Genomic DNA, 27,012 nt, shown 5'->3' with positions numbered 1-27,012 from the left:
AGGCATGAGCCACCTCAACCAGCCAATTTTCTTACTAATTAAAAGATTTTCTGACCAGGTGCAATGGCCCACAACTGTAATCCCAGCACTTTAGGAGGCCAAAATGGGAGGGCTGCTTGACCCCCAGGAGTTTGAGACCAGTCTGGGCAACACGGTATCTCTACTAAAAAGAACTGAGCCAGGCATGGTGGCATACACCTGTAGTCCCAGCTACTCTGGAGGCAGGAGACAGGAGGATCACTTGAGCCCAGGAGTTTAAGGCTGCAGTGAGCTACAATCACATTACTGCCCTCTTATCTGGGAAACAGAGCAAGACCTTGTCGCCAGAAAAAAAAGACTTTCAGGGAAGCCAAATACGAAAGACTATATACTATAAAGGTTTGGACAACAAAAAATACACAGAAAAGCAAATCTATTAGAGGCAGAAAGTAGATTAGTAGTTGTCTGAGACTGAGATGATGGAAATATTCTATAATTAGATTGTACTGATAGTTGTACAACTACAAATGTACTAAAAATCATTATTGTATACTTAAGTGAATTTTACTGTACATGAACTATGCCAATAAAACTGGAATTGTTTGTTTTTTAAAAAAGCAGCAGTAGCTACATTTGGATTGGACCTCAAAAGTTAAGTAGGATCCATAAAGGCAGAAAAGGATATTTGGCATCAAACAAAATGCATTAAATAAAAGTAGGTGACCAGAATAGCGACCACATCCCCTCACAGAGCTGCAATATAGAGCTGTGGTTTATCAGCCCTTGTCTCTCCTGATACTGACTGCTTTGGAATACAGAAGGAAGACTCCTGGGAACCTATATTTTTAACAAGCTCTCTTAAGTGATTCTGACATGCAGGCAGTAGGTGCAGCTTACTGAACAAAGTGAATGAATTAATTAATTAAAATATGAACTTGACTAGAAATTATTGGTGAGAAGATGACCCAATTTCCTTCTGGAAATTTCTATTTTTCCAATGAAGTATGAGTTAAGGCAATCAGTGGAAGTGAGGAGGGGTATGTGTGGGGTTTGAGAAAAATGTCTGAAATGGCCACATGGAGAGTATACTGAAGAGCCCATCAAAGAGTATGTGCTTACTGCATGGTACATAATAATCCCTTCCTTCTACATAGTATATCTATTTCAGCTAAAAAAAGAAAAAAAAGAAGAAGAAGAAGAAGGAGGGACTTCATCTCAGGCAAGCCCTTTTCTCTTTCGAAATAAAAAGAAAGGTACTAAGAACAATATGGTTTTCAAATTGTATTCCAAAGAACTTTAGAATCCCCCCTTCCAAGAAGTTCTACAGCAGAGGAGATGGGGAGACCTAGGTTCCAGAAATCAAACCCCCCAAGTATTTCTACTTTAGATCAATTCCCCTTTTATCTGTGTAATATTATATCTGTGCTTCCATATACGGTTTGGCTTAAAGTTAGGGTTATTTGACAGAAAACAACCTTAAAACCCACTGAATTTGATGATCTCAAAAAAACCTCAAGGAGAAATTTAAAACTTTCTTGATGGCAGCATCATCTTTTTGAGTATTTTTAAAAAGAGTATGTATATAGCATAATGCTGCTAACCAGAGCAAAGTAATTGATGTCATCATCTTAATTTAAAATCTTTTGCTGTGGTTCACAACCTATTAATGCCCTCTGCCCCTAAAAATTATGGTATATCAATTCTATGAAATATTATGTAACCTTTAAAAAAGTTTGTTAAAAAGTTAATAGAATAGAAAATAAGTAAAGTCAAACAAAATTGCACATAGGGTATAATTTCAACTGCATAACTTTATACATCAAAAATACTGGAAGGAACTAAACTAACAGTAATAGCAGTGATTTCTGTACAACAGAGATTACGGGAGTAATCTTTTACTCTTCCTACTTCTCTGCATTTCTCAAATGTTCTTCCAACAAGCATATATTATTTTCATAATCAGACAAAAAAATAAGTAAATCAATCTATTGGTTCACCAACATGCTCTAAAATTAACTGTTTTCTTTTATGTAAATGTAAGAGATATTTTCTATATTTAATTAATACAGAAAGAACCACTTTCAAGGGTTCCAACTACAGTATGTACAAAGCTGCTCAGTTCAAATAAATGATGGGCGAGGGATCTAGGTTGTCTGCTCCTTATGAGACAACTGGCTGACTATCTGAGGTGAAATAGTTTCATTCCAAAAACATTCCCCCCACACCTACGTGTGGAAAAATTGTCTTCCAATTGTCCTTGGTGCCAAAAAGGTTGAGGACTGTTGCTATACAAGAAAACCTTGGCAAGGCTTGGTGACTCACATCTGTAATCCCAGCACTTTGGGAGGCTGAGGTGGGCAGATCACCTGAGATCAGGAGTTCAAGACCAGCATGGCCAAGATGGTGAAACCCTATCTCTACTAAAAAAGTTACAAAAAATTAGCCAGGTGTGATGGTATGCACCTATAATCCCAGCTACTTGGGAAGCTGAGGCAGGAGAATCTCTTGAACTTGGGAGGCGAAGGTTACAGTGAGCAGAGATAGCACCACTGCAATCGAGCCTGGGTGACAAAGCAAGACTCCATCTCAAAAAAAAAAAAAAGATTATCTTAATTAGTAAATGTATTCAGCACACTCAACATGTAAGAAAGCCTATAGGGTAAACACTCAGGTTTATCTATAATCTAAAGTGTTTTGTATTGAAGATAAAGAATTATAAGAAACATAGTTTACAATTTTGCCTCCATATATATTATTTACGTAAGGCATGTAACATGTTGTTATAAGACACATATACAGTAAAATGGTTACTACAATAGAACAAATTAACATATTCTTCTCACATAGCTATCTAATTTTGTCCCCTGTGGCAAGAGTAGCATGATCTACTCATTTGGCAAAAATCCTGAATATAATATACTATTATTAATTAGAGTCCTCATGTTGTACATCAGATTTTTTGACTTATTCATTCTATGTATTCACTACTTTGTATCCTTTGACCTACTTCTTCCATTTCTTCTCCCCACCCCTGACCTGGTAACCAATGTCTTATCTCTATATATTTGACACTTTTTGTACATTTTCAATATTCCACATGTAAGTGAGATCATGCATGCATACATCCACAAGACTGTGGGGGGGAAAAAAGTGAAGTCATACAATACTTTTCTTTCTGTGTCTGGCTTATTTCAGTAGCATAATGTCCTTCAGGTCCATCCATGTTGTGGCTAATGGCAGGATCTCTTCCTTTTTTTTAAGTCTGAATAATGTTTCATTATGTTTATACCACAAAAACTCAATGTTGACTAAAGAGAATCTAAGTGTTTTAAGGACTTTTGAGGATATCAGATTAATTTGTATTTTACTCAAAGATTCCACACAAGGGCTAAGATTTTTCTGTAGGTTTACACAGGTTTTTCTCAGAAATCTAATTTTTTTCTCAGGTAACAATTAATTATGTCAATTTTTTTCTCCCAACTAATACATCATTTTTTACATACCTGTTGCAGACTGGGAGTTGACATCAGCATCATGAAGAAGTAATAATTTCACAATATCTAAGTAACCTCCACTGGAAGCTGCCATCAGGGGAGTTATGTCTCCTTTATTCCCTCTATCTTCAACATTAGCATGCATAGCAAGCAATACCTTCAAAACACATATACACACAGAGAAATTGTAAATTCTTACTATACAATAGTACTTCTAGAGAATATACTGAATCTATGAAGATATTCTTCTAGAATAGGGGTGACGAAAAATCAATAATGACCTTTTGAAAAAATATACCAATTTTCACTGCTCAACATGCCTGGTTACGTGCTATATTTTACAGTATCATTACATGTTAATCTTAAAGTAGGCAATCATATTAGCCATCCTATTATAAAATGTGATTGCTCTTGTCAAAGTATGTTATACTTGAGGTTATCTAGAGCTAAAGAACAGCAAACCTATACTCACAAGACAGAAACTGGTAAAAACATGGTTAATTTCCAGTACTGCTCTAACACAGATGAAAAAAAAAATAAAAGAATTGGGGTAACTTGAATGTGATAAAAATAATGACTACTTTCCATTACAGTTGTATATTGTTTCTAAGGACAAATTTAAAATTATTTCCATTTGTTTCTTATTAGGATTAGCTTTGAGTTAAGTGGCAGAAAAATGAACCATTCTCAGTTGCATGTACAGGCAACAAAATAAACTATGTATCCATTTCTACTTTACCTACTGCCAAAAAGGGAAGTGGGGTGGGGGAAGAGAAGACTCTGCCCTCTAATTATAATCTATCTTATAAGTGACAAAAATTAATAAAACATCAAAACCATTCCACAATTTTAATCACTAAAGATTATTTCTGCTTACTTGTGCTAATTCATAATACCCTGCTGAACAAGCCAAACACAGCAGGCTTTCTCCTTCTTCTGTATGTTCATTTACACTTCTGCCTTCATCTAGCAATTTACGAACAGCATTAACATCCCCATCGGAACAAGCTTCTGCTAGACTGCGACTGGAAACAAAACCATTCGACAATTAACCAAAACAAAAACTCAAAAATTTATCAGGGGTCCTATGATAAATTGTATTAAATATAAAGAGTTACTCACACACAGAAAAATGTTAATATAGGAGATAAAATTATACGAACATATTATTTGCCGAGTATCTTTTCTGCAATTTCAATTATTCATGTTTATCAACCAAGCCAGAAAGCCAGTGAGTGAATTTGAAACCAGCTGTCATTTTTATCTTTTAAAGTCTCCTAACATAACAAATTTTAAATGAAGTTTTTTAAAGCATTAGAACAAGCAAGTCCAACTCATGGCCTAGGACAGCTTTGAAAGCAGCCCAATACAAATTCGTAAACTTTCTTAAAACACTGTAAAATACTTTTGCAATTTTTTTCTTTTTGTTTATCAGCTATCATTAGTGTTTGTATTTTGTTTTGTTTTGTTTTGTTTTGAGACAGAGTCTCACTCTGTCACTCAAGCAGGAATGCAGTGGTGCAATCTTGGCTCACTGCAACCTCTGCCTCCCAGGTTCAAGTGATTCTTGTGTCTTAGCCTCCCGAGTAGCTGGGATTCCAGGTGTGTGCCACCACACCTGGCTAATTTTTATATTTTTAGTAGAGATGAGTTTTCGCCATGTTGGCCAAGCTGGTCTCGAACTTCTGGTCTCAAGTGATCCTCCTACCTTGGCCTCCCAAAGTGCTTGGTTACGGAAATGTGCCACCATGCCTGGCTTTTAGTGTTTGTATTTTATGTATGGCCTAAGACAATTTTTCTTCCAATGTGGCCCAGGGAAGCCAAAAAACTGGACACCCCTGTATTAGATACACGTTTTTAAACTCTATTTCTATGATTCCCAAAGACATGTTGGGATATAATCCTACAGCTGAAATTTTTATTTAGTAATAGTGAAGGTGAAAACCTCTTTTACCACAGAATGACTAACTAGACAACTGAGTCTCAAACTTTAATGTGCATACGATTTACTCATATTTTTTGTTAAAATACAGATTCTGATTCAGTGGATCTGGAGTAGGGCCCGAGATTCTGCATATCTCATAAGGTCTGAGGTGATGCTGATACTGCTAGCCCATGGACCATATGTGAGTAGCAAGCAACTAGGCTACTGCATTAGTAACTCATTTCATATATCAGTATTCAAGCAGTCACAGAGGTTTACTATAATAACCTTTGGAGTAAGTAACTTCCTTATAACTGAAAACCAGATCTTATTCAGTTTGGATTTCTCACAGACTCTAGTGTTATACATTCCACAGAATGCTCAATGAATAAGAGCTGAATGAAGAAACAATAATATCCACTTTTATAGCTACATAATACATATACATTTATATATCCACTTAAAATATAATTATCCATTCAGCTAAAGTTTATAAGCTCCACTGAAAGACATATTTAACTAAAACTGGCTACCTCCCCAAAATCTACTCAAGAAAATGTTTAACAACCAAAAGTCATTAAACACATACGTGTCCACTTGTCCTGCATTGTGGCTGTTTTCTATTTTCATCCGTGTCAGCGCAGCAGCAGCTTCATCCAGTGCACAACTAACTGAGGATGTCAGTCTCCGGAGTACCTCAGGATCTGCAAAAGCTTTACCATCAGCAGTTGACAATTTGCCAATCCCTTCAGTGTGCATCAATCAATCAGGTAGTGCAGGACAAAAAAAAAGTATAAAAGTGCAAATTGTAATTATATTTCTTTTTTTTTTTTTTTTTTTTTTTTTGAGACGGAGTTTCGCTCTTGTTACCCAGGCTGGAGTGCAATGGCGCGATCTCGGCTCACCGCAACCTCCGCCTCCTGGGTTCAGGCAATTCTCCTGCCTCAGCCTCCTGAGTAGCTGGGACTACAGGCATGCGCCACCATGCCCAGGTAATTTTTTGTATTTTTAGTAGAGACGGAGTTTTACCATGTTGACCAGGATGGTCTCGATCTCTTGACCTCGTGATCTACCCACCTCAGCCTCCCAAAGTGCTGGGATTACAGGCTTGAGCCACCGTGCCCGGCTTGTAATTATATTTCTAAACACTATTATCTAGGGAAAAGAAATGGTACAGAATCTATAGGTTAGGTTGACAAAAGAAGATAAGGTTGATCATTTCAATTCTGCCACTAATATCAAAGGCCATGGCATAACCACCTATGTTTCAGTCTTTCTACCTTTATAATGCACATAATATTAATTTATCCTCTAACTAACTCAACATGTAACTTCATATGATGCTAATTGTATCAAGTAAATGAGATTTCTTTCAAAATACACAGTCACACCATAAGCACTCTAGAATAGGATATCTGACTATACTATTTTCAGTAGTAATTTCAGAAGGGGGATAGTCTGTAATATCATAACAAACAATTCAATTGTTTCTTCCTTTGGTCAAATACCCACTGACAACCATCTTCTGGGGCAACATTTTAAATTAAATTCAATCTTAAAAATAAAATTAAAAGTTATATATACAACATCCAATGAATTTATATCATTTCCAAAGAGCTGCCAACGCAATTTACTAATAACAAAATGAATGCCAATTTAAATGGTGAGGTATTTTTCATTTATGAAATTGATAAAACAACATCTGAAGTGTGAGGTCCTCTCAAAAATTGTTGATAGGAATAAATACAAACACAAACTTGAAGAATTAATTTAACAATAGTTGTCAAAATTTTATTTCACTTATTTATTTTTTGAGACAGTCTTGCTCTATCACTCAGACTAGACTACATTGGTACAATCTCTGCTCACTGCAACCTTCACCTCCCATATTCAAACGATTCTCTTGCCTCAGCTTCCTGAGTAGCTGGGATTAAAGGTATGTGCCACCATGCCCAGTTAACTTTTGTATTTTTTTTTTAGTAAAGACGAGTTTTCACCATGTTGGCCAGGCTAGTCTCAAACTCCTGACCTCAAGTGATCCACCTGCCTCAGCCTCCCAAAGTTCTGGGATTATAGGCATTGGCCACTACGCCCAGTCAGTTACCAAAATTTTAAATGCAACTATATTCTTACCCATTGATACCACTTTCTATAAATCTGTCCTAAAGAGATACTTGCACAAGTAAGAAAAGTTACAGATAAATATGGCTACAAACTATAGCATTATTTGTGATACTGAAAAACTAGATATAAGCCAAAATTGGTAAAATTAATTATGGTACATCCAAGCAACAGACTACTATTGTACCCTTTAATAAAAAAAAGAAAGATCAACATAAACTGTCATGGAAGGATGCCCACAATAAATTATGTGGGGAAAAAAAAAGCTGTATTTTGTGTATTATGATACTACTTCATTTTTAACTATCATGTATATTCAAACATGAAGATGTATTTATATTACCACAAGGGGGAAAGTCCAGAAGTATATGTAAATCTTGACAGACAATGGGAAGGTTTTATTATCTACTTAATATATTTAACGTTGCTTTAGCTATTTTATAATACATATTACATTTATAATTTAGAAAAGAATTTTTGAAAGTTCTTGCTATGGCCTAATTCTTAATTTTCTCTAAGAATTTCAAAGAACCTTAAAGAAAAAAATACTTTCAACTTTATTTTGTTTAAGTTAAAATAGTGTCAAGAATTCTATCTTCCTAGGCTGGGTGCAATGGCTCATGCCTATAAATCATAGTTTTCATCTTCAATATGAAATATAGTCATGCACTGCATAACAATGTTTGGGTTAAAGACAGACTATATGTACAATGGTGGTCCCCAAAGATGATAATGGAGCTGAAAAATTCCTATTGCATAGTGATGACCTGCCATCATAGCACATGCATTTGTGGTGATGCCAGTGTAAACAAACCTACCATACTGCCAGTTGCATAAAGTGTGGGACATACAATTATGTACAGTATCATGTATAGTAGCTGATAATAAACAACTGTTACTGATTTATGCACTTACTATATACATAATACCACACACACAAAAAATAGAAATACATACTTTTTATCATTATTTTAGAATGTACTTCTGCTTATTAAAATAAAAAAAGAGTAGCCAATCACAGTGGCTCATGCCTGTAATACCAGCACCTTAGGAAGCCAAGGCGGAAGGATCATGAGATCACGAGTTCGAGACCAGTCTGGCCAACATAGTAAAACCCCATCTCTACTAAAAATACAAAAAATTAGCCAGGCATGGTGGCAGGCACCTGTAATCCTAGCTACTTGGGAGGCAAAGGCAGAAGAGCTTGAACCCAGGAGGCAGAGAGCCAAGATTGTACCACTGCATACCAGACTGGATGACAGCGTGAGACTCCATCTCAAAAAAAAAAAGTTAAAAAAGTTAACTATAAAACTTACCTGTTAGCAATTACATTATAAAATAAAAATGTGGGAGATAAATTTAATAAATGTATGACTTCTTTATCTGTACTGATTTAGGGAGCTGCATGTTAACTACTTGAGTATTCACTGTAATCTATGTTTAACTTGATTTTAAATAGCTAATTTTTTTTTTTTTTAGAAAAAGTCTTGCACTGTTACCCAAGCCAGAGCGCAATGATGCAATCTCAGCTCAGGTAAGTCCTTCAGGAGGTATTCCAGGGCCAGGCGCAGTGACTCACACCTGTAATCCCAGCACTTTGGGAGGCCAAGGCGGGTGGATTGCCTGAGGCCAGGAGTTTGAGACCAGCCTGGCCAACATTGTGAAATCCCGTCTCTACTACAAATGCAAAATTTAGCCGGGCATGGTGGGGTACGCCTGTAGTCCCAGCTACTCGGGAGGCTGAGGCAGGAGAATTGCTTGAACCCAGTAGTCAGAGGTTGCACTCCAGCCTGGGCGACAGAGCAAGACTCTGTCTCAAAAAAAAATTAGCTATTTAAAATCAAGTTAAGCATAAAGTGAATACACAAGTAATCACATGCAGCTCCCCAAATCAGTACAGATAAAGAGTCATAAATTATTTTATTTTACTTTATTTTATTTTGAGATGGAGTCTTGCTTAGTAGCCCAGGCTAGAGTGCAGTGGCACGATCTTGGCTTACTTCAACCTCCACCTCCCAGGTCCCATTTCAAGCAATTCTCTTGCCTCAGCCTCCCAAGTAACTGGGATTACAGGTACACCACTATGCCCAGCTAATTTTTGTATTTTTAGTACAGACAGGGTTTCACCATGTTGATCAGGCTCGTTTTGAACTCCTGACCTTGTGATCCACCTGCCTCAGCATTCCAAAATGGTGGGATTACAGGCATGAGCCACCACGCCCAACCAATACATTTTAATTTTATAATGTAATTACTAACAGGTAACTTTTCCTTGATAACAAGCTGATTATCGTTGTGGGGTTTTTTTTTTGAGATACCAGAGTCTCACTCTGTTGCTCAGGATGGAGTACAATGGTGTGATCTTGGTTCACTAAAACCTCCACCTCCCAGGTTCAAGCAGTTCCCCTGCCTTAGCCTCCTGTCCTACAAGCACATGCTGCCACACCTGGGTACTTTTTTGTATTTTAGTAGAGACAGGGTTTCACCATGTTGCCCAGGTTGGTCTTGAACTCTAGAGCTCAGGCAATCAACCTGCCTCAGCCTTCCAAAGTGCTAGGACTACAGGCGTGAGCCCCTGTACCCAGCTGCTGATTATCTTAATACCTTAAAAATATGAGTTGAACCCAGAAATCCAAAATGTGAACATTTTCTTTGGGAAATAAAAAGTAAAATGAATTTTAGAGATTTTAAATTTTGTATAATGTTATAGAATTTTGGGACAATCCCATGTAACTCTGTAAAGAAATCTAGACTTGACTGGGCACGGTGGCTCACACCTGTAATCCCAGCACTTTGGGAGGCTGAGGCAGGTGATCAGGAGGTCAGGAGCTTGAGACCAGCCTGGCCAATATGGTAAAACCCCATCTCTACTAAAAATATAAAAATTAGCCAGACATGGTGGTACATGCCTGTAGTCCCAGTTACTCAGGAGGCTGAGGCAGAAGAATCGCTTGAACCCAGGAGGCGGAGGTTGTAGTGAGCTGAGATCATGCCATTGCACTCCAGCCTGGACAACAGAGTGAGACTATGTCTCAAAAAAAAAACCAAAAAACCCGAGAGATCTAGACTTTTAAAGAGACGAAAAAGAGAAAACAAAAAGTAAAGTACCTGCTGCTTCTAGCAATGCTTCTAGCCGTGCCTGTGTCTCTGGATCCACAGTGCGTAAGTCTGCTCCTTCTGCAGTACTTGATAAGAATATCTCTGATGTTGTTTTAAGCACTGGGTTATCCAGATCTTCTTGGTCCAAAATAAATGATTCAACCTGTTAATGAAATAAAGATGCAATATCCATGAAACGAATATCAATATGATTAGAATAACTACAATTTAAGGTAATATGACTTCTTAATTGGAAGTTAAATATAAGCAGAAAAATTATGGGAGTATGGGCATGGACTTTGAAGGACACGGTAACAGTCTTGTTTACCTTCAGACATGACTGCAGGTATAATACAGATACACTAAAGTTTCCTCAAAAGCACTGTATCTTCTGTGACTAATACAGAGCATGTGTGTATTTTCTGTTACTAATACAGAGCATGAAAAGCAGTATTTAGGCAGTCACAGTGGCCCATGCCTGTGATCTTAGCACTTTGGGAGGCCCAGATGGGCAGACTGCCAGAGTGCTTGAGCTAAGGAATCTGAGACCAGCCTGAGCAACCAGGCAAAATCCCATCTCTATTAAAAAAAAAAAAATTTAATACTGAAAAAAGAAAAGCAGGGGCTGGGCACAGTGGCTCCATGCCTGTAATCCTAGCACTTTGGGAGGCCAACATGGGGACTTACCTGAGGTCAGGAGTTCGAGACCATCCTGGCTAACATGGTAAAACCTAATCTCTACTAAAAAGACAAAAATTAGCTGGGTGGGGTGGCAGGTGCCTATAATCCCAGCTACTCCAGAGGCTGAGGCAGGAGAATCACTTGAACCCAGGAGAAGACGGAGGTTGCAGTGAGCCAAGATCGTGCCACTGCACTACAGCCTGGGCAACAGAGCAAAAACTCCATCTCAAAAATAAAAAAGCATTTACTTTTTACTGAAACAAGTACATGAACATAACTCTGAGAAAAATCTACATAGACTAGAGAGAAAAAAAATTGATAGCATAGATAGGATATTAGGAGAAAATTTTCCTCTTTTCTAAATAATTTATTCAATTCTGACTCTGAAATAAGGGAAAATAAGAACTAACCTACTGACAAATACCTGGAGTCCTTTAGACAGGAACACTCCATGAGGTTAGAAACTCTACTTTGTTTACAGTGCTATACTTTGGGCCTATGAATTCCTGGCACATAGAATGAACTTAATACATACTTGTTGAATGAATGGTATAAGCAAAAATCAACTTACAAAAATAAACAAGTAACCCTCCAATTTCAAATCAAATTAATTCAAAATGAATTTTCTTAAATAAAATATATACAACCCTTCTGGGAAGCAATTTGGAAATGTGTATCAAAGTACCTTAAAAAGCTCATTAACAAATTACTGGAAAGCCAGACAAAAATTAATGTGCAAGTTAGTTCACTGCAGCATTAACTGAAATTCCAAAAATGAGGAAAAATTAACTACAATACAGAATTTGGGTAAATACATTTTGTACATTCACATGATGGACTACTATGCAGTCATCATTAAAAACAGTTTTTGTGACCACTGGCTCAGCTGTGAGGAAAAAATAAAAAATTATTTAAAAATGTTTTTGAAGCATATTTAATGGCATATGAGAATATTCATCAAATTAAGTGAAATGCACAAGATTCAAAATAGTATGATTCTTATTTTACTAAAAGTATATGTGTATACATGTAAACATGAACATGAGTACTCTTGAGTAATATGTATATTATTTACATATTACATAAAAGGACCACAGTATCTGGACTACATTATTTGGCATACCTAGCTAGTTGGTCATCAGTTTTCACTGGACACCAAATAAATATATCCTAATAAAGACAGTAAAGTTAAAATAATTTACATTTATTTTATTATCTAATGATGTACTATAATTTTACAAAATGAATCTTTAACTTCAGACCTAAAAGAAGCTGTACTGTAACACAACTTCTTTAACATGTAACTACAGACAAAGATACCATTCTAGATCCAATGGATAAATGCAGGCAGCCAGTTGTCAAATGACCTTGAAAGGCAACTGCTCATACAATAGCTTAATGCAAGGCCAAGAAATTAGGAGACAGTTGCAGAATACATACCTGCCAGTTGGGAGGAGAGGTAAAAACATCATTCCAGTAATGGTATTTAGATATTACCATTCCTATTTTATAAATATGATATATCTCATGTAATATTTTAAAAAGCCAAGTTAAGGATTTCCAGTAGTCTCTCATTCATTTATCCTATATTTACTAAAGGTACATTTTAAAAATTTATATATATATCTATCTCACTATGATAATACAAAAATGTAGTAGAAGAAATAAGAAAGACTCCAACAACAATTACAAAAGGCCCCAAAGAGAAATAAATGATATAACCTTATGCACGCACTAATGAGGGACAAATCACTTCCAGCCCTAGTAATCTGTGAAAACTTTGCATAAGAAACAACATTTGAACCAGGCTTTGAAGGATGCACAGAACTGCAACACGTGGTCAGACACAGGGGCAGAGGTGGGAAGTATATTTCAGATAGAGGGAAAAAATTAAAAATAGGCTTGGAGGCTGGGTGTGGTGGCTCATGCCTATAATCCTACACTTTGGGAAACCAAGGTGGACAGATCACTTGAGGTCAGGAGTTCGAGACTAGCCTGGCCAACATGGCGAAGCCCTGTTACTACTAAAATTACAAAATTAGCCAGGTATGGTGGAATACGATTGTAATTCAGCTATTTGGGAGGCTAAGGCACAAGAATTGCTTGAACCCAGGAGGCAGAGATTGCAGTGAGCTGAGATTGCATCACTGCACTCCAGCCTGGGTGACATGGTGAGACTGCTTCCAAAAAAATGGGGGAGGAGGGGGTGGGCCTTGGAGATGAATGGTCCACTCAAAAAAATTAAGGTACAAGCCGAGCACGGTGGCTCATGCCTATAAACCTAGCACTTTGGGAGGCCAAGGTGGGGAGATCATTTGAGGACAGGAGTTCAAGACCAGCCTGGGAACCTAGTATGACCTTATCTCTACAAAAAAATTTTAAAATTAGCCTAGCATCATAGCATAAAACTAGTCCCAGCTACACAGGAGGCTCAGGTAGGAGGATCACTTGAGCCCAGGAGTTCAAGGTTATACTGAGCTATAATTGTACCACTGCATTCCACCTGGATGACACAGCAAGACACTGTCTCAAAGAAAAAAAAATTTAATATAACATCCTTCTACACTGCTGGTGGAAATATAGTGGTGCAGCCACCATGGAAACAGTTTGACAGTTCTTCAAAAGTTAAACATAGAAGTACCATATGACTCAATAATTTTACTTCTTAGGTATATACCTAGGAGAATTAAAAATATACATGTGCATACAAAAACTTAAACACAAATGTTCATACTGCATTCTTGATAACAGCCAAAAAGTAGAAACAACCCAAATATCCATAAGTAAATGAATGGATAAACAAAATGTGATATATATTCATGCAACTGAATATTATGCAGCCATCAAACGGAGTAAGTACATGATATAGATGAACCTTGAAAACATCATTTTTAGTAAAAGAAGGAAGACATGAAAGTTCCCGTTATATGATCCCATTTATATGAAATGTCCAGCATTGGCAAAGCCATAAAGACAACAGGTTGCCTAGGGAGTGGAGAAGGGAAGAACTGGAGTTACCGTAAATGAGTCTGAAGTTTCTTTTCAGATTGATGAAAATGTTCTGGCATTAGATAGTAGTGATTGCTACACAACCTTAATAGATTTGAGTAGATCATGGAAAAGCTGACAGATTGTTCATTGCCTGACTGATCTCCACCAGTAGAAAAAGAAAGAACCAGTAGCAATGACCTCCTGGGTGTCAATAATGTTAGTATCACATATATAAGACAGCAAATTCCTAAGTTCTCGGGAAGAATCAATTTCAGAGGAAAAATACAAAATGGAGATATGTCCCTTGCTTCAGAGGCTTATATCTTCTCTTTGAAAAATATAAGGCCGGGCGCGGTGGCTCAAGCCTGTAATCCCAGCACTTTGGGAGGCCGAGGCGGGTGGATCACGAGGTCAAGAGATCGAGACCAGCCTGGTCAACATGGTGAAACCCCGTCTCTACTAAAAATACAAAAAATTAGCTGGGCATGGTGGCGTGTGCCTGTAATCCCAGCTACTCAGGAGGCTGAGGCAGGAGAATTGCCTGAACCCAGGAGGCGGAGGTTGTGGTGAGCCGAGATCGTGCCATTGCACTCCAGCCTGGGTTAACAAGAGCGAAACTCCGTCTCAAAAAAAAAAAAAAAGAAAAAAAGAAAAAAGAAAAATATAATGCATAAGACAATTTACTGCATTAATTCTATGTCTTACAGTAGATGTAAACTCAAGTTTCAATTAGGCAACAAGACATAATGGAGAGAATATATTACAATGGAGATCAGAATTAGGTTCAAGTACCAGTTCTATCAGGCATTGTGTGTAAATTCAGACATAATACTCAACCTTTGTGACATTCAATTTCTTCCTCAATAAACAAAGACACTCTCTGCCCTGCCTACCTTATCGTGCTATTGAATTCATGAGGTAATGAAGGTAAAAGCATTTTGAAACAATAAACCACCATATAAATATAATTTCTAGAACATGATTCTGTGTAATTACAATTCTTTTGTCCCGCGTCCCTCACCACAGTGTCTATTTTCTCTACCTTTTCAAAGTGGAAGAATGGTACTGAGAATCTAACATGATGCATTTTATCAGTGTTCACTTGAACTTTTGAGTGTGGTTTTAGGCATTTTATATCTAAGATCTGACCCACATGGTCAAATTTTAAATATACACAATTCTTGTGGGAAAAAACAAACAAACCAACCCAGAATGAGTTATAGTTAATACAAAACCACACAGATAAATGATATGAATACATTTGTGTCAATCAGATTTCCCAAAATGCACTACTGCTTCCTTTGTCTTACCTTCTCTATAACTTTATAAATGTCTGTCTCAATGTGGAATAAATAAAACAACAAAATATCCCATTATGCCTATTATTTTGGAAATATTTGAGAGATTACTTTTGGCAGTTCACAAATATCTTATCTAATAACTCTGCTGAAATATATTTTTACAATTCAGATTGCATTAGCATTACTTCAAAATATAGCTGGCTGGGGGCACGTGGCCCATGCCTGTAATCTCAACACTTCGGGAGACTGAGGGAGGAGGACTGCTTGTGCCCAGGAGTTCAAGATCAGCCTAGCCTGGGCAACATAGTGAGCCTTGTCTCTACCAAAAATAATTTTTAAAAATTAGGCAGGCATGGTGGCTGTTTGCCTGTGGTCCCAGCTACTCAGGAAACTGAGGTGGGAGGATCGCCTGAGCCCAGGAGGTTGAGGCTGCTTTAAGACATGATCATACCACTGCTTGCACTTCAACTTGGGCCCTGGGCGACAGAGTGAGACTCTGTCAAAGAAAAAAAAAAGATGGCAACCATTTATAGCTACATGGAGATGTATTAAATATGACAAATTCTGTATACTTAACATAAATGGTTTGGTGACAGAGTACAGAAATCATTTCTATATGCATATCTAATGAAATCAGTCTTCAAATGCAAATGAATACAAAAGCCTTATACTTTCTTACATATAGCTAAAACATCACAGCAATGTTCTTATTGCCTAATGATATTGTTACATAGCTCATCTCTATTCAGTAGCTACATTCAGCAGCAAATAAAACATCCACCTATCATAGTATGATTTTTTACCAAAGGCAAGAAAGTACTAAACACTGAAGAATCTTTTTTCCTACTTACTGAATGGGTACAAAAACAAAGGGTGGAAGAAAAATAGTAGTCGGGAATATGGCCCATCAAAAACTACCTGTTTTTCCCTTACGTCTCCTGAAATACTAAAGGCAAAAACCTTTGTCTTCCTCCTCAAAAGGTTATTTTTTCTTCCCACCTAAAAAAAAAAAAAAAAAAAAAGGAGTGTGGGAGTGTGGTTTTTAGTTTCAACTAAAACAAACAAAAGTGAGGAGTGGGGAGAAGAACAAGCATTTTGTCCCATTTTTATTCCATTTTGACATTTCAAAAATGAACCACTGGATGGCGACAGTTACCACCGGAGATTACCACAGACTCAGCTATTATCACCACAGACTCAGCTATTATCACCAGAGTGAAGTCAGTCACTATGGCCAAAGTCTAATTTGAAAAATCATTTATTAATCCAGCTATGATTTAACCAAAACTCACTTCCACTTTAAATCAATTTCTAGTAGCGCTATAATTAAAACTTTCAATAACAGTAATATGCTTTAAATCTTGTACTGTAATAATAAAATAATAAAGTCTATTATATTGGTCAATAACTAAATGTTAACATCTTTCAGACTGTATTTCTAGAAATAGCAATTGCCAGCTAACAGAAAAAATAAGTTATTAATAGTAAAAAATAATATTCTATCATAAAACATGTTCATTACATATTTTTGGTTATGTATTCTGTGGTCACGCAATGCAGACACCCAAGCTCTTTTTTTTATTTTAAAAAATTTATTAATTTTGATTCAAGCTCTTAAATATAAATGAAAAATACATTGTTTTCCACAGAGCCCTTGGAATTGGATTAGAAAATTTTCATTTTAACACATTAAATAAATTTGTATTTTAAGTTAGAGAGTCAAATGTTAGCAACCACAAATTTCATTTCAGGTATCCTTTAAGAATATTCTAGGCCAGGTGTGGTAGCTCATGCCCGTAATCTCTGCACTTCGGGAGGCTGAGGCGAGTGGGTCACCTGAGGTCAGGAGTTCGAGACCAGCCTGGCCAACAGGGCAAAATCTCATCTTTACTAAAAATACAAAAAAATTTGCCAGATGTGGTGGTGCCTGCCTGTAGTCCCCTAGCTACTCAGGAGGCTGACAAACAAGAATCACTTGAACCCAGGCAGTGAGTGAGCCTAGATTGGACCACGGCACTCCAACTCCTACCTGGGCAACAGAGCAAGACTCCATGTCAATAAAAATAAAAATATTCTAGTCTGTCTGGTTAATTAAAAAACAAAACAGGGCCGGGTGCGGTGGCTCAAGCCTGTAATCCCAGCACTTTGGGAGGCCGAAGTGGGTGGATCACGAGGTCAAGAGATCGAGACCATCCTGGTCAACATGGTGAAACCCTGTTTCTACTAAAAATGCAAAAAATGAGCTGGGCATGGTGGCACATGCCTGTAATCCCAGCTACTCAGGAGGCTGAGGCAGGAGAATTGCCTGAACCCAGGAGGCGGAGGTTGTGGTGAGCCGAGATCGCGCCACTGCACTCCAGCCTGGGTAACAAGAGCGAAACTCCGCCTCAAACAAACAAACAAACAAAAAGAAACAAAGAATCATCACTCTTACAAATTTCAACTGGAGCTATTAAAAAGTTCAAGGAAAGACTAAATCTTTATTTCACACCACCTCTTCTCACCAACCTTCAAAAATGAAGCTCCCAGCTGGGTCAGTGGCTCATACCTTAGCATTTTGGGAGGCTGAGGCCTGGGCAACATGGCAAACCCTGTCTATACCAAAAACACAAAAAGTAGATGGGCGTGAGGGTGTGTGCCTGTAGTTCCAGATACTTGGGGGCCTGAGGCAGGAGGATCCCTGGAGCCTCGGAGGCGGAAGTTTCAGTGAGCCAAGATCATGCCACCGTACTCCAGCCTGGGCAGCAGAGAGAGGCTCTGTCTCCAAAAAAAAAGAAGCTCCTTTAGGAAATTCAGATTTGGCCAGGCACGGTGGCTCAAGCCTGTAATCCCAGCACTTTGGGAGGCAGAGGCGGGTGGATCACGAGGTCAGGAGATCGAGACCATCCTGGTCAACATGATGAAACCCCATCTCTACTAAAAATAGAAAAAAATTAGCTGGGCATGGTGGCACGTGCCTGTAATCCCAGCTACTCAGGAGGCTGAGGCAGGAGAATTGCCTGAACCCAGGAGGCAGAGGTTGTGGTGAGCCGAGATCGTGCCATTGTACTCCAGCCTGGGTAACAAGAGCAAAACTCCATCTCAAAAAAAAAAAAAAAAAGAAAAAAGAAATTCAGATTTGATACAAAAAATTAGCTGGGCATGGTGGCGCGTGCCTGTAATCCCAGCTACTCAGGAGGCTGAGGCAGGAGAATTGCCTGAACCCAGGAGGCGGAGGTTGCGGTGAGCCAAGATCGCGCCATTACTCTCCAGCCTGGGTAATAAGAGCGAAACTCCATCTCAAAAAAAAAAAAAAAAAAAAAAAATCAGATTTGATCATTTAAAACAGGAAAATAAAACATTTTAAACATCCAAAATACACATTTTTAAAACATGTACTCTCTAGTCCTTTTTCTTTCTTACGTATATTTGAATAGGCCAACAAGTCTTATCCTTCCCCCACGCTCCTTCTCAAAAAACAGAAAAGAGGCCGGAGGCAGGGGCTCATGCCTGTAATTCCAGCACGTAGAGAGGCTAAGGCGGGCAGATTGCTTGAGCACAGGAGTTAGAAACCAGCCTCGGCAACAGGGTAAAACCCTGTCTCTACAAAAAATACAAAAATTGATGGGCATGATGGTGTGCACCTATAGTCTCAGCTACCTGGGAGGCTGAGGCGGCACGATCACTTGAGCTGGAGAAGGTGGAGGCTGCATGATCCATGATCATGCCACTGCGCTCCAGCCTGGGCAAAAGTGCAAGACCCCGTCTTAATAAAAAATAATAACAATTTTTTAAAAATCATATATTGGGTTTTCTGAAATTGGTTAGTTTCACGTAGCACAAGAAAGAACCATCATGCTTTTCCTAATTCTAAGTTAAAGATGAAGAAAATTATCCCCACTTTGCACGAACACAAAAACTTCATTTTCAAACTACGGCTTTAATGCAGAATCTATTATCTTTTGAAGTCTCTAACTGAAAACAGGAGAAGGAAAAATCTTTTTAAAAATCTATAAAAAAAACAAAACAAAACAAAACAAACAAACAAACAAACAAAATCTACTATAAGCTGGGCATGGTGGCTCACGCCTGTGATCCCAGCACTTTGGGAGGCCAAGGCTGGTGGATCATAAGGTCAGGATATCTAGACCATCCTGGCCAACATGGTGAAATCCCCATCTCCACCAGAAATAAAAAAATTAGCCAGGCGTGGTGACGCATGCCTGTAATCCACAAGCTACTCGGGAGGCTGAGGCAGGAGAATCATTTGAACCAGGGAGTTGGAGGCTACAGCGAGCTGAGATGGCACCACTGCACTCCAGCCTGGCAACAGAGAGAAATTCTGTCTCAAAAAAAAAAAAAAAAATCTACTATTTAGTGCCTTTAAAAACATAAAAGTCTACCATTAATAAAATGTCTGATATGTATCAGTCTTTTCCATGTATCATTTTATTCAACCACCTTAACTACTTAATGTTAACTGACTTGCTCAAGATTACATAACCATGTGAGGATCTGAAGCCATGTGTTTCAGACAACAAAGCTTACACCCTTTTCACTACACCAAACTGGATGAAGTGAATCCTCTAAACAACAGAGTATAACCAAAACAAATACTAATCAGTGTAGTGAACAGAAAATCTGCAGCTGTCCTAACAATCATATTGTCAGAAAATAACTCTGGAATTTAAATTAAATGTAACAGATTATCAAGCCCAGTAACACTAATGTCAGTTCAATTTTGTCACTCCTTTGGCCAAAATCCTTCCCATTCCTTAGGTAAAAGATATAAATTTCTTGGTAAGGCATACATAGTTATTTAGAATTTGGCTTTGTCTATCTTTCCAACTATATTCTTGTTGCATTCTATTTGGTTTTTATATTCTAGCCATACCAAATTGCTGTGGTTCTTTGAACATATCATCTCTACAAATAATAAAATTAAAAATTAAAAATAGCCAGACATACTAGCATGCACTGGTGGTAGTCAGAGCTATATCATCTCTACAAATAATAAAATTAAAAATTAAAAACAGCCAGACATACTAGCATGCACTGGTGGTAGTCAGAGCTATTTGAGAGGCTGTGGTGGAAGGATCACTTGAACCCAGGAGTTCAAATTGAGCCACTGCATTCCAGCCTGGATGACAGAACAAGATCTTGTCTTGTCTTGATGAATGTGTGTGTGTATATAGATGTGTGTATGTGTGTGATAATCTCTCTCTCTCTCTCTCTCTCTCTCTCTATATATATATATATATATATATATATACACACACATATATAAAAGCTATTATTATTCTCGATGCCAAAGCAGTGGAAGTATATATACCAGGGCATATAATAGTTTGACATATTCAAAGAAGTACAGCAATTTGGAATGGCTAGAATATAAAAAGCAAATAGAGTATAAGGATATAGTTGGAAAGCTAGATAAAGCCAAATCCTAAATAACTATGTCTGCCATACCAAGGAATTTGGATCCTTGAAGGATTTTGGCCAAAGGAATGACCAAAGGGCAAGAAAGCATGGGAAAGAGCACTAAAGAAAAGAGGGGGCCAAATGTGCTTTATAATAAAGCCACTCATGATGGTTAACCAACTCCCGTGAGAAGCCCTAATGATTCGGTCACCTCTTATTAGGCCCAACCTCCTAAGTTTCCAACACATGAACTTTGGGGGACACATTCAAATCATAGTGGGATCCAAGGGGAAATGATGAGTTCAGTTTTAGAATTAATGAGGCTGAGATGTTTATGGAATATACATAGAGTAGGTATTAATAGTTGGGAAGTTCTCTCAAACAAAATGTAATAGAAGTGAGAGGGATCACACCCGTAATCCCAGTACTCTGGGAGGCTGAGGCAGGTGGATCACAAGGTCAGGAGATCAAGATCATCCTGGCCAACATGGTGAAACCCTGTCTCTACTAAAAATACAAAAATTAGTCCGGCATGGCAACTTGTGCCTGTAGTCCCAGGTACTCAGGAAAACTGAGACAGGAGAATCGCTTGAACCCAGGAGGTAGAGGTTGCAGTGAGCCAAGATCACAAGAACATAATAAGGAGCAGTTGTGGTTTTGCTTCAAAATAAGCACAAGAACAATCTTATGCTGATGGACTATGCATCCTTCCATTTTAAATTATTGCTCCTTTAAACCTGCCACTTAGAGCCCATGAATCTCCTGAAGTTAAGACATTCAAATATCAACCTTTAGAGTAATCATCCAAAACTAACACAGGGCAATGATCTACACATTGAATTTGGTATCCTGGACTGTCACAGAACCATGAGAAAATTAAATGAAGTGATGCAATTAAAGTGCACAATGCCTAGAACACTCAAATACAATTTATCAGTATCTAAAAGGAGTTCAGAGGTACAAATATAATTTGAATAAGTAGGCTGGGCATGGTGGCTCATGCTTGTAATCCCAGCACTTTGGAAGGCCAAGGCAGGAGGATCACTTAAGGCCAGGAGTTCCAGTTCAGCCTAGGTATTGAGACCTTACCTGTACCAAAAAATATTTAAAAATTAGCTGAGTGTGACAGCAGATGCCTGTAGTCACAGCTGCAGGGGTGGGGGGTGGAAGGGGAGGTCTGAGGTGAAAGGATTGCTTGAATCCAGGATGCTGAGTTTGCAGCGAGCCATGATCGCGCCACTGCACTCCAGCCTGGATGAAATAGTGAGACCTCGTCTCAAAAAATAAACTATAATTTACCTTGTGTTTTCATTTCCAGAAATTGTTCATATTCCTGAAAAGACTGATGTTTTTAAGGGAAGGGAACATATTTTTTCATCTTTGGAGTTCCAAAGCCTAGCACAGAGCTTGACCAATAGTAGGCTCTAAATAAATAATAGTGAATAAATAAATCCACTCTAGGCCACGCACAGTGGCTCACGCCTATAATTCCAGCACTTTGAGAGGCACAGGCAGGCAGATCACCTGAGGTCAGGAGTTCGAGACCAGCCTTCCCAACATGATGAAATCCTGTCTCTACTAAAAAATACAAAATATTAGCTGGGCATGGTGGTGGGCGCCTGTAATCCCAGCTACTCGGGAGGCTGAGGCAGGAGAATCGCTTGAACCTGGGAGGCAGAGGTTGCAGTGGGCCAAGATCACACCACTGTACTCCACTTGGGTGACAAGAGCAAAACTTTACCTCAAATAAATAAATAAATAAATAAATAAATAAATCCACTCTAAAATATCAATCAGAATTCTTCAACTACCAAGGAGTCTAACCTTTAAAGGACATTATTCTATTATGCAAAATGTGAGTTCATGAAGAAGTCCTACCCCAAATTAACCAGAATTTTCTTCTGTAGAGAATGAGTGAATAATTTCAACAGATCAGCCGTAAGGAGATAATACACAATAGTCCCTATGATACTATATCACATTATTCTAAATTCTGTTGAGGGGTTAGTAAATAGGTCAAATCCATGATTTCAAGTATAGCCTCAAATACTAAACTAAAAGGAAATAAACTTTTCTTTTCTTTTTTTTTTTTTTGAGAAGGGGTCTCCCTCCGTTGCCAGGCTAGAGTCCAGTGGCACAATCTCAGCTCACCAGAACCTCCACCTCCCAGGTTCAAGTGATTCTCCTGCCTCACCCTGTCGAATAGCTGGCTAACAGGTGTCCACCATCACGCCCAGCTAAATTTTAGTCAAGACAGCGTTTCATCATGTTGGCCAGCATGGTCTAGATCTCCTGACCTTGTTATCTGCCTGCCTCGGCCTCCCGAAGTGCTGAGATTACAGGCGTGAGCCACTGTGCCTGGCCAAGAAAAGAAACTTTTCATTGCTAACCTGTCAGTTAAGTCCCAAGTAAAACAGGTACCAAAATACAATACAGACTCTCATTGTTCCTCGAGTCAAAATAATTAGTAACCTAACAAAACTAGAAGCTTTAGAACAAGTGATAAGACTGTGATAATACTGGCTTAGGAGTCAAACTATACATTACTTAAACATTGAATTTATACCTCCTTAAACAGGTGTTACAAGATGCAAGAACTTGGCTGGGCAAAGTGGCTCACACCTGTAATACCAGCACTTTGGGAGGCTGAGGCAGGCAGATCACCTGAGGTCAGGAGTTCAAGACCTGCCTGGCTAACATGGCGAAACCTTGTCTCTACTAAAAATAGAAAAATTAGCTGAGTATGGTGGCTGACACCTGTAATCCCAGCTACTTGGGAGGCTGAGGCAGGAGAATCACTTGAACCCAGGAGGCAGAGGTTGCAGTGAGCCGAGATCGCTCCATTCCACTCCAGCCTGGGCGACACGGGCAAAAATCCGTCTCAAAAAAAAAAAAAAAAGATAAAAAACTCTAATTACGGTGTTTTATATTTTATTCCAACTATCCATTTGTTTATTGCCTTGGAAAAATAAATTCTGTCCACATTCTTCTTGGAGGCTAGTCCACTCAGATGACAACTACCCAAACCAACCATCTCCTTCTTGGTTTTATCTCTTCTCAAACATATACCCAGGCTTTGCAAGACAGGGGATGCATGGGGGAAAAAAAAAGAAAAACAAACACTGATACCACAACTTGCTCTCGTAGCAGTCTGGCAAAACACAGGCTTAAATTACATGAATTCCTCCTATATAGAGAGGGACAGAAATTTGAAGAGCTAGAATGTTTCGGCAGTGGGGAGGAGGGGTTGAATCATTTATTACCACAAATTCTGTATCATACTAAAAACCTCCTACCTCTCCTAAAGACCACATCAACAGAACAAGAATATAACCAATAACCCAGAATAACCAAAACAACCATGAAAAATAACAAAGTCAGAAGACTTACACTTTCCCATTTCAAAACTTAACTTCAAAAACCTATAGTAATCAAGACAGTGTGTAACTGGCATAGGGAGACATATAGATCAATGAATAGACTAGACAGTCCAGAAATAAACCCTCATATGTCATCTACTGATTTTTGAAAAGGGTGCCAAGACAATTCAATGGGTATAGAAATAGCCTTTTCAACAAATTATGCTGAAAAATCTATACAAGTCTCAGAAGAAAACAGGCATAAATCATAAATCTTCATAATCTTGGATTACCCAATGGTTTCTCAGATATGACAACACAAGCACAAGCAAAAAAAAAAAAAAAAAAAAAAAAAACCACAAAGATAATATAAGGCCAGGCACGGTGGCTCATGCCTGTAATCCTAGCACTTTGGGAGGCCGAGGTGGGCGAATCACAAGGTTAAGAGATCAAGACCATCCTGGCCAACATGGTGAAACTGCGTCTCTACTAAAAATACAAAAATTAGCTGGGCATGGTGGCATGTGCCTGTAGTCCCAGCTACTTGGGAGGCTCAGGCAGGAAGATCACCTGAACCCAGGAGGCGGAGGTTGCAGTGAGTCGAGATTGTGCTCCAGCCTGGCAACAGAGCAAGACTACATCTCAAAAAATAAAATAAATAAATAAATAAACAAATAGGGCATCATCAAAATTTTAAAACTTTAAATGACACAATCAAGAAAGTGAACACACAAGGTGGCCCATGCCTGTAATCCCAGCACTTTGAGAGGCCAAGGTGAGAGGACTGCTTGAGGCCAGGAGCTTGAGACCAGCCTGGGCAACATGTAGAGACCTTGTCTGTACAAAAAGCAAAAAATTAGCTGGGCATGGTGGTATCCACCTGTAGTCCCAGCTACTTGGAAGGCTTAGGGGGAGAACTGCTTGAGCCTGAGAGGTTGAGAGACTACAGCAAGCCATGATGGCACCATTGTACTCCAGCCTGGTCAACAGAGGGAGACCCTGTCTTAAAAAAAAAAAAAAAAAGAAGACGACAGGCAGGAGGATTACTTGAGCATAGGAGGCTCATGCCTGTAATCCCAGCACTTTGGGAGGCTGAGGCAAGTGGATCACAAGGTCAAAGATCGAGATCATCCTGGCCAACACAGTGAAACCCTGCCTCTACTAAAAATACAAAAGTTAGCTGTGTGTAGTGGCAGGAACCTGTAGTCCCAGCTACTCAGGAGGCTGAGGCAGGAGAATCGCCTGAATCCAGGAGGTGGATCTTGCAGTGAGCCGAGATTGCGCCACTGCACTCCAGCCTGAAGACAGAGCAAGACTTCATCTCAAAAAAAAAAGGAACAAATTTGAAGGACTAACACTTCCTAATTTCAAAACTTACTACTACAAGGCTACAGTAATCAAGACGATGGTAGCAAAGGGACAGACATAGAGACCAATGGAATAGATCAGAGAGTCAAGAAAGTAAACCCACCTACATTTAGTCAAGTGATTTTTGACAAGGGTGCCAAGACCATTCAATGGGAAAATAATGGTCTTTAACAAATGGTGCCAAAAAACTGGATATCCACAAGCAAAGCATGAAATTGGACCTCCACCTTATACCATATACAAAAATTAACTCAAAATGTATCAAAGGCGGCTGGGCGTGGTGGCCCAGGCCTGTAATCCCAGCACCTTGGGAGGCAGAGGCAGGTGGACCACTTGAGGTCAGGAGTTCAAGACCAGCCTGGCCAACATGGTGAAACCCCATCCCTACTAAAAATACAAAAACTAGCCAGGCATGGTGGCATGCACCTGTAATCCCAGCTACTTGGGAGGCTGAGGTAGGAGAATTGCTTGAACCTGGAAGGTGGAGGTTACAGTGACCGGAGATTGTATCACTGCACTCCAGCCTAGGCGACAGAGCAAGACTCCATCTAAAAAAAAAAAAAAAAAAAAAGTATCAAAGGCATAAATTTAAAAGCTTAAAATACAAAACTCTTAGAAGAAAACATAGGAAAGAAATCTTTGTGACACTGGATATAGCAATAATTTCATGACATCATAAACATACAACAAAAGAAAAATAATAAATTAGGCTTCATCAAAATTAGAAACTTTTGCTCATGAACGGACACTACAGCAACAGAATGAAAAGGCAACCCATGGAATGACAGCAAATATTTGTTAATTATGTATCTGATAAGGGATTAATATCCAGAATATATATAGAATTCCTACAACTTAATAATAAAAAACAATATTTTTTTTGAGACAAGGTCTTACTCTTGTCATCCAGGCTGGAGTACAGTGGCAGTCACAGCTCATTGCAGCCTTGACCTCCCAGGCTCAAGTGATCCTCCCACCTCAACCTCTTGAGTTGCTGGGACTATAGGCATGTGCCACCACACCTGGCTAATTTTTTTTACTTTTTGTAGAGACACAGTTCCTACATCGCCCAGGCTGGTTTTTAACTCCTGGTCTCAGGTGATCCTCCTACCTCAGCCTCCCAAAGTGCTGGGATTACAGGCATGAGCCACTGTGCCTAACTGGCAATAAGTTTTGCTTTTTTTTTTTTTTTTTAATATAGAAAGGATTTTAATAGACATTTCTCCGAAGATGCAAAGATGGCCAATAAGCCATCTTATACAAAAAGAAGCTTAACACTACTAATCATTAGGGAA

General features: G+C 38.6%; 1 protein-coding gene across 18 annotated transcripts in view; it reads right to left on the bottom strand.

Moving 5' to 3' along the window:
- Positions 1 to 27,012, bottom strand: part of ANKHD1 (ankyrin repeat and KH domain containing 1) — a 139,487-nt gene that overhangs the window by 98,757 nt on the left and 13,718 nt on the right. For 12 of the 18 annotated variants that reach the window (XM_039462116.2, XM_039462188.2, XM_039462347.2 and 9 more), the window contains exons 2-6: positions 16,509 to 16,589; positions 10,627 to 10,780; positions 5,987 to 6,143; positions 4,351 to 4,498; positions 3,483 to 3,630 (exon numbers count right to left, since the gene is read on the bottom strand). In XM_039462116.2, coding sequence (XP_039318050.1) covers positions 3,483 to 3,630; positions 4,351 to 4,498; positions 5,987 to 6,143; positions 10,627 to 10,780; positions 16,509 to 16,589 — 688 coding nt within the window. The remainder of the gene's footprint in view (positions 1 to 3,482; positions 3,631 to 4,350; positions 4,499 to 5,986; positions 6,144 to 10,626; positions 10,781 to 16,508; positions 16,590 to 27,012) is intronic. The other 6 variants (XM_039462267.2, XM_074380338.1, XM_003933892.4 and 3 more) reach the window with 3 other exon arrangements.

The sequence above is a fragment of the Saimiri boliviensis genome, chromosome 1 (genome assembly GCF_048565385.1).
Source record: "Saimiri boliviensis isolate mSaiBol1 chromosome 1, mSaiBol1.pri, whole genome shotgun sequence".
Lineage (NCBI taxonomy): Eukaryota > Metazoa > Chordata > Mammalia > Primates > Cebidae > Saimiri > Saimiri boliviensis.
Note: the sequence above shows the minus strand (reverse complement) of the source record. Positions and strands in the feature narration are given on the sequence as shown.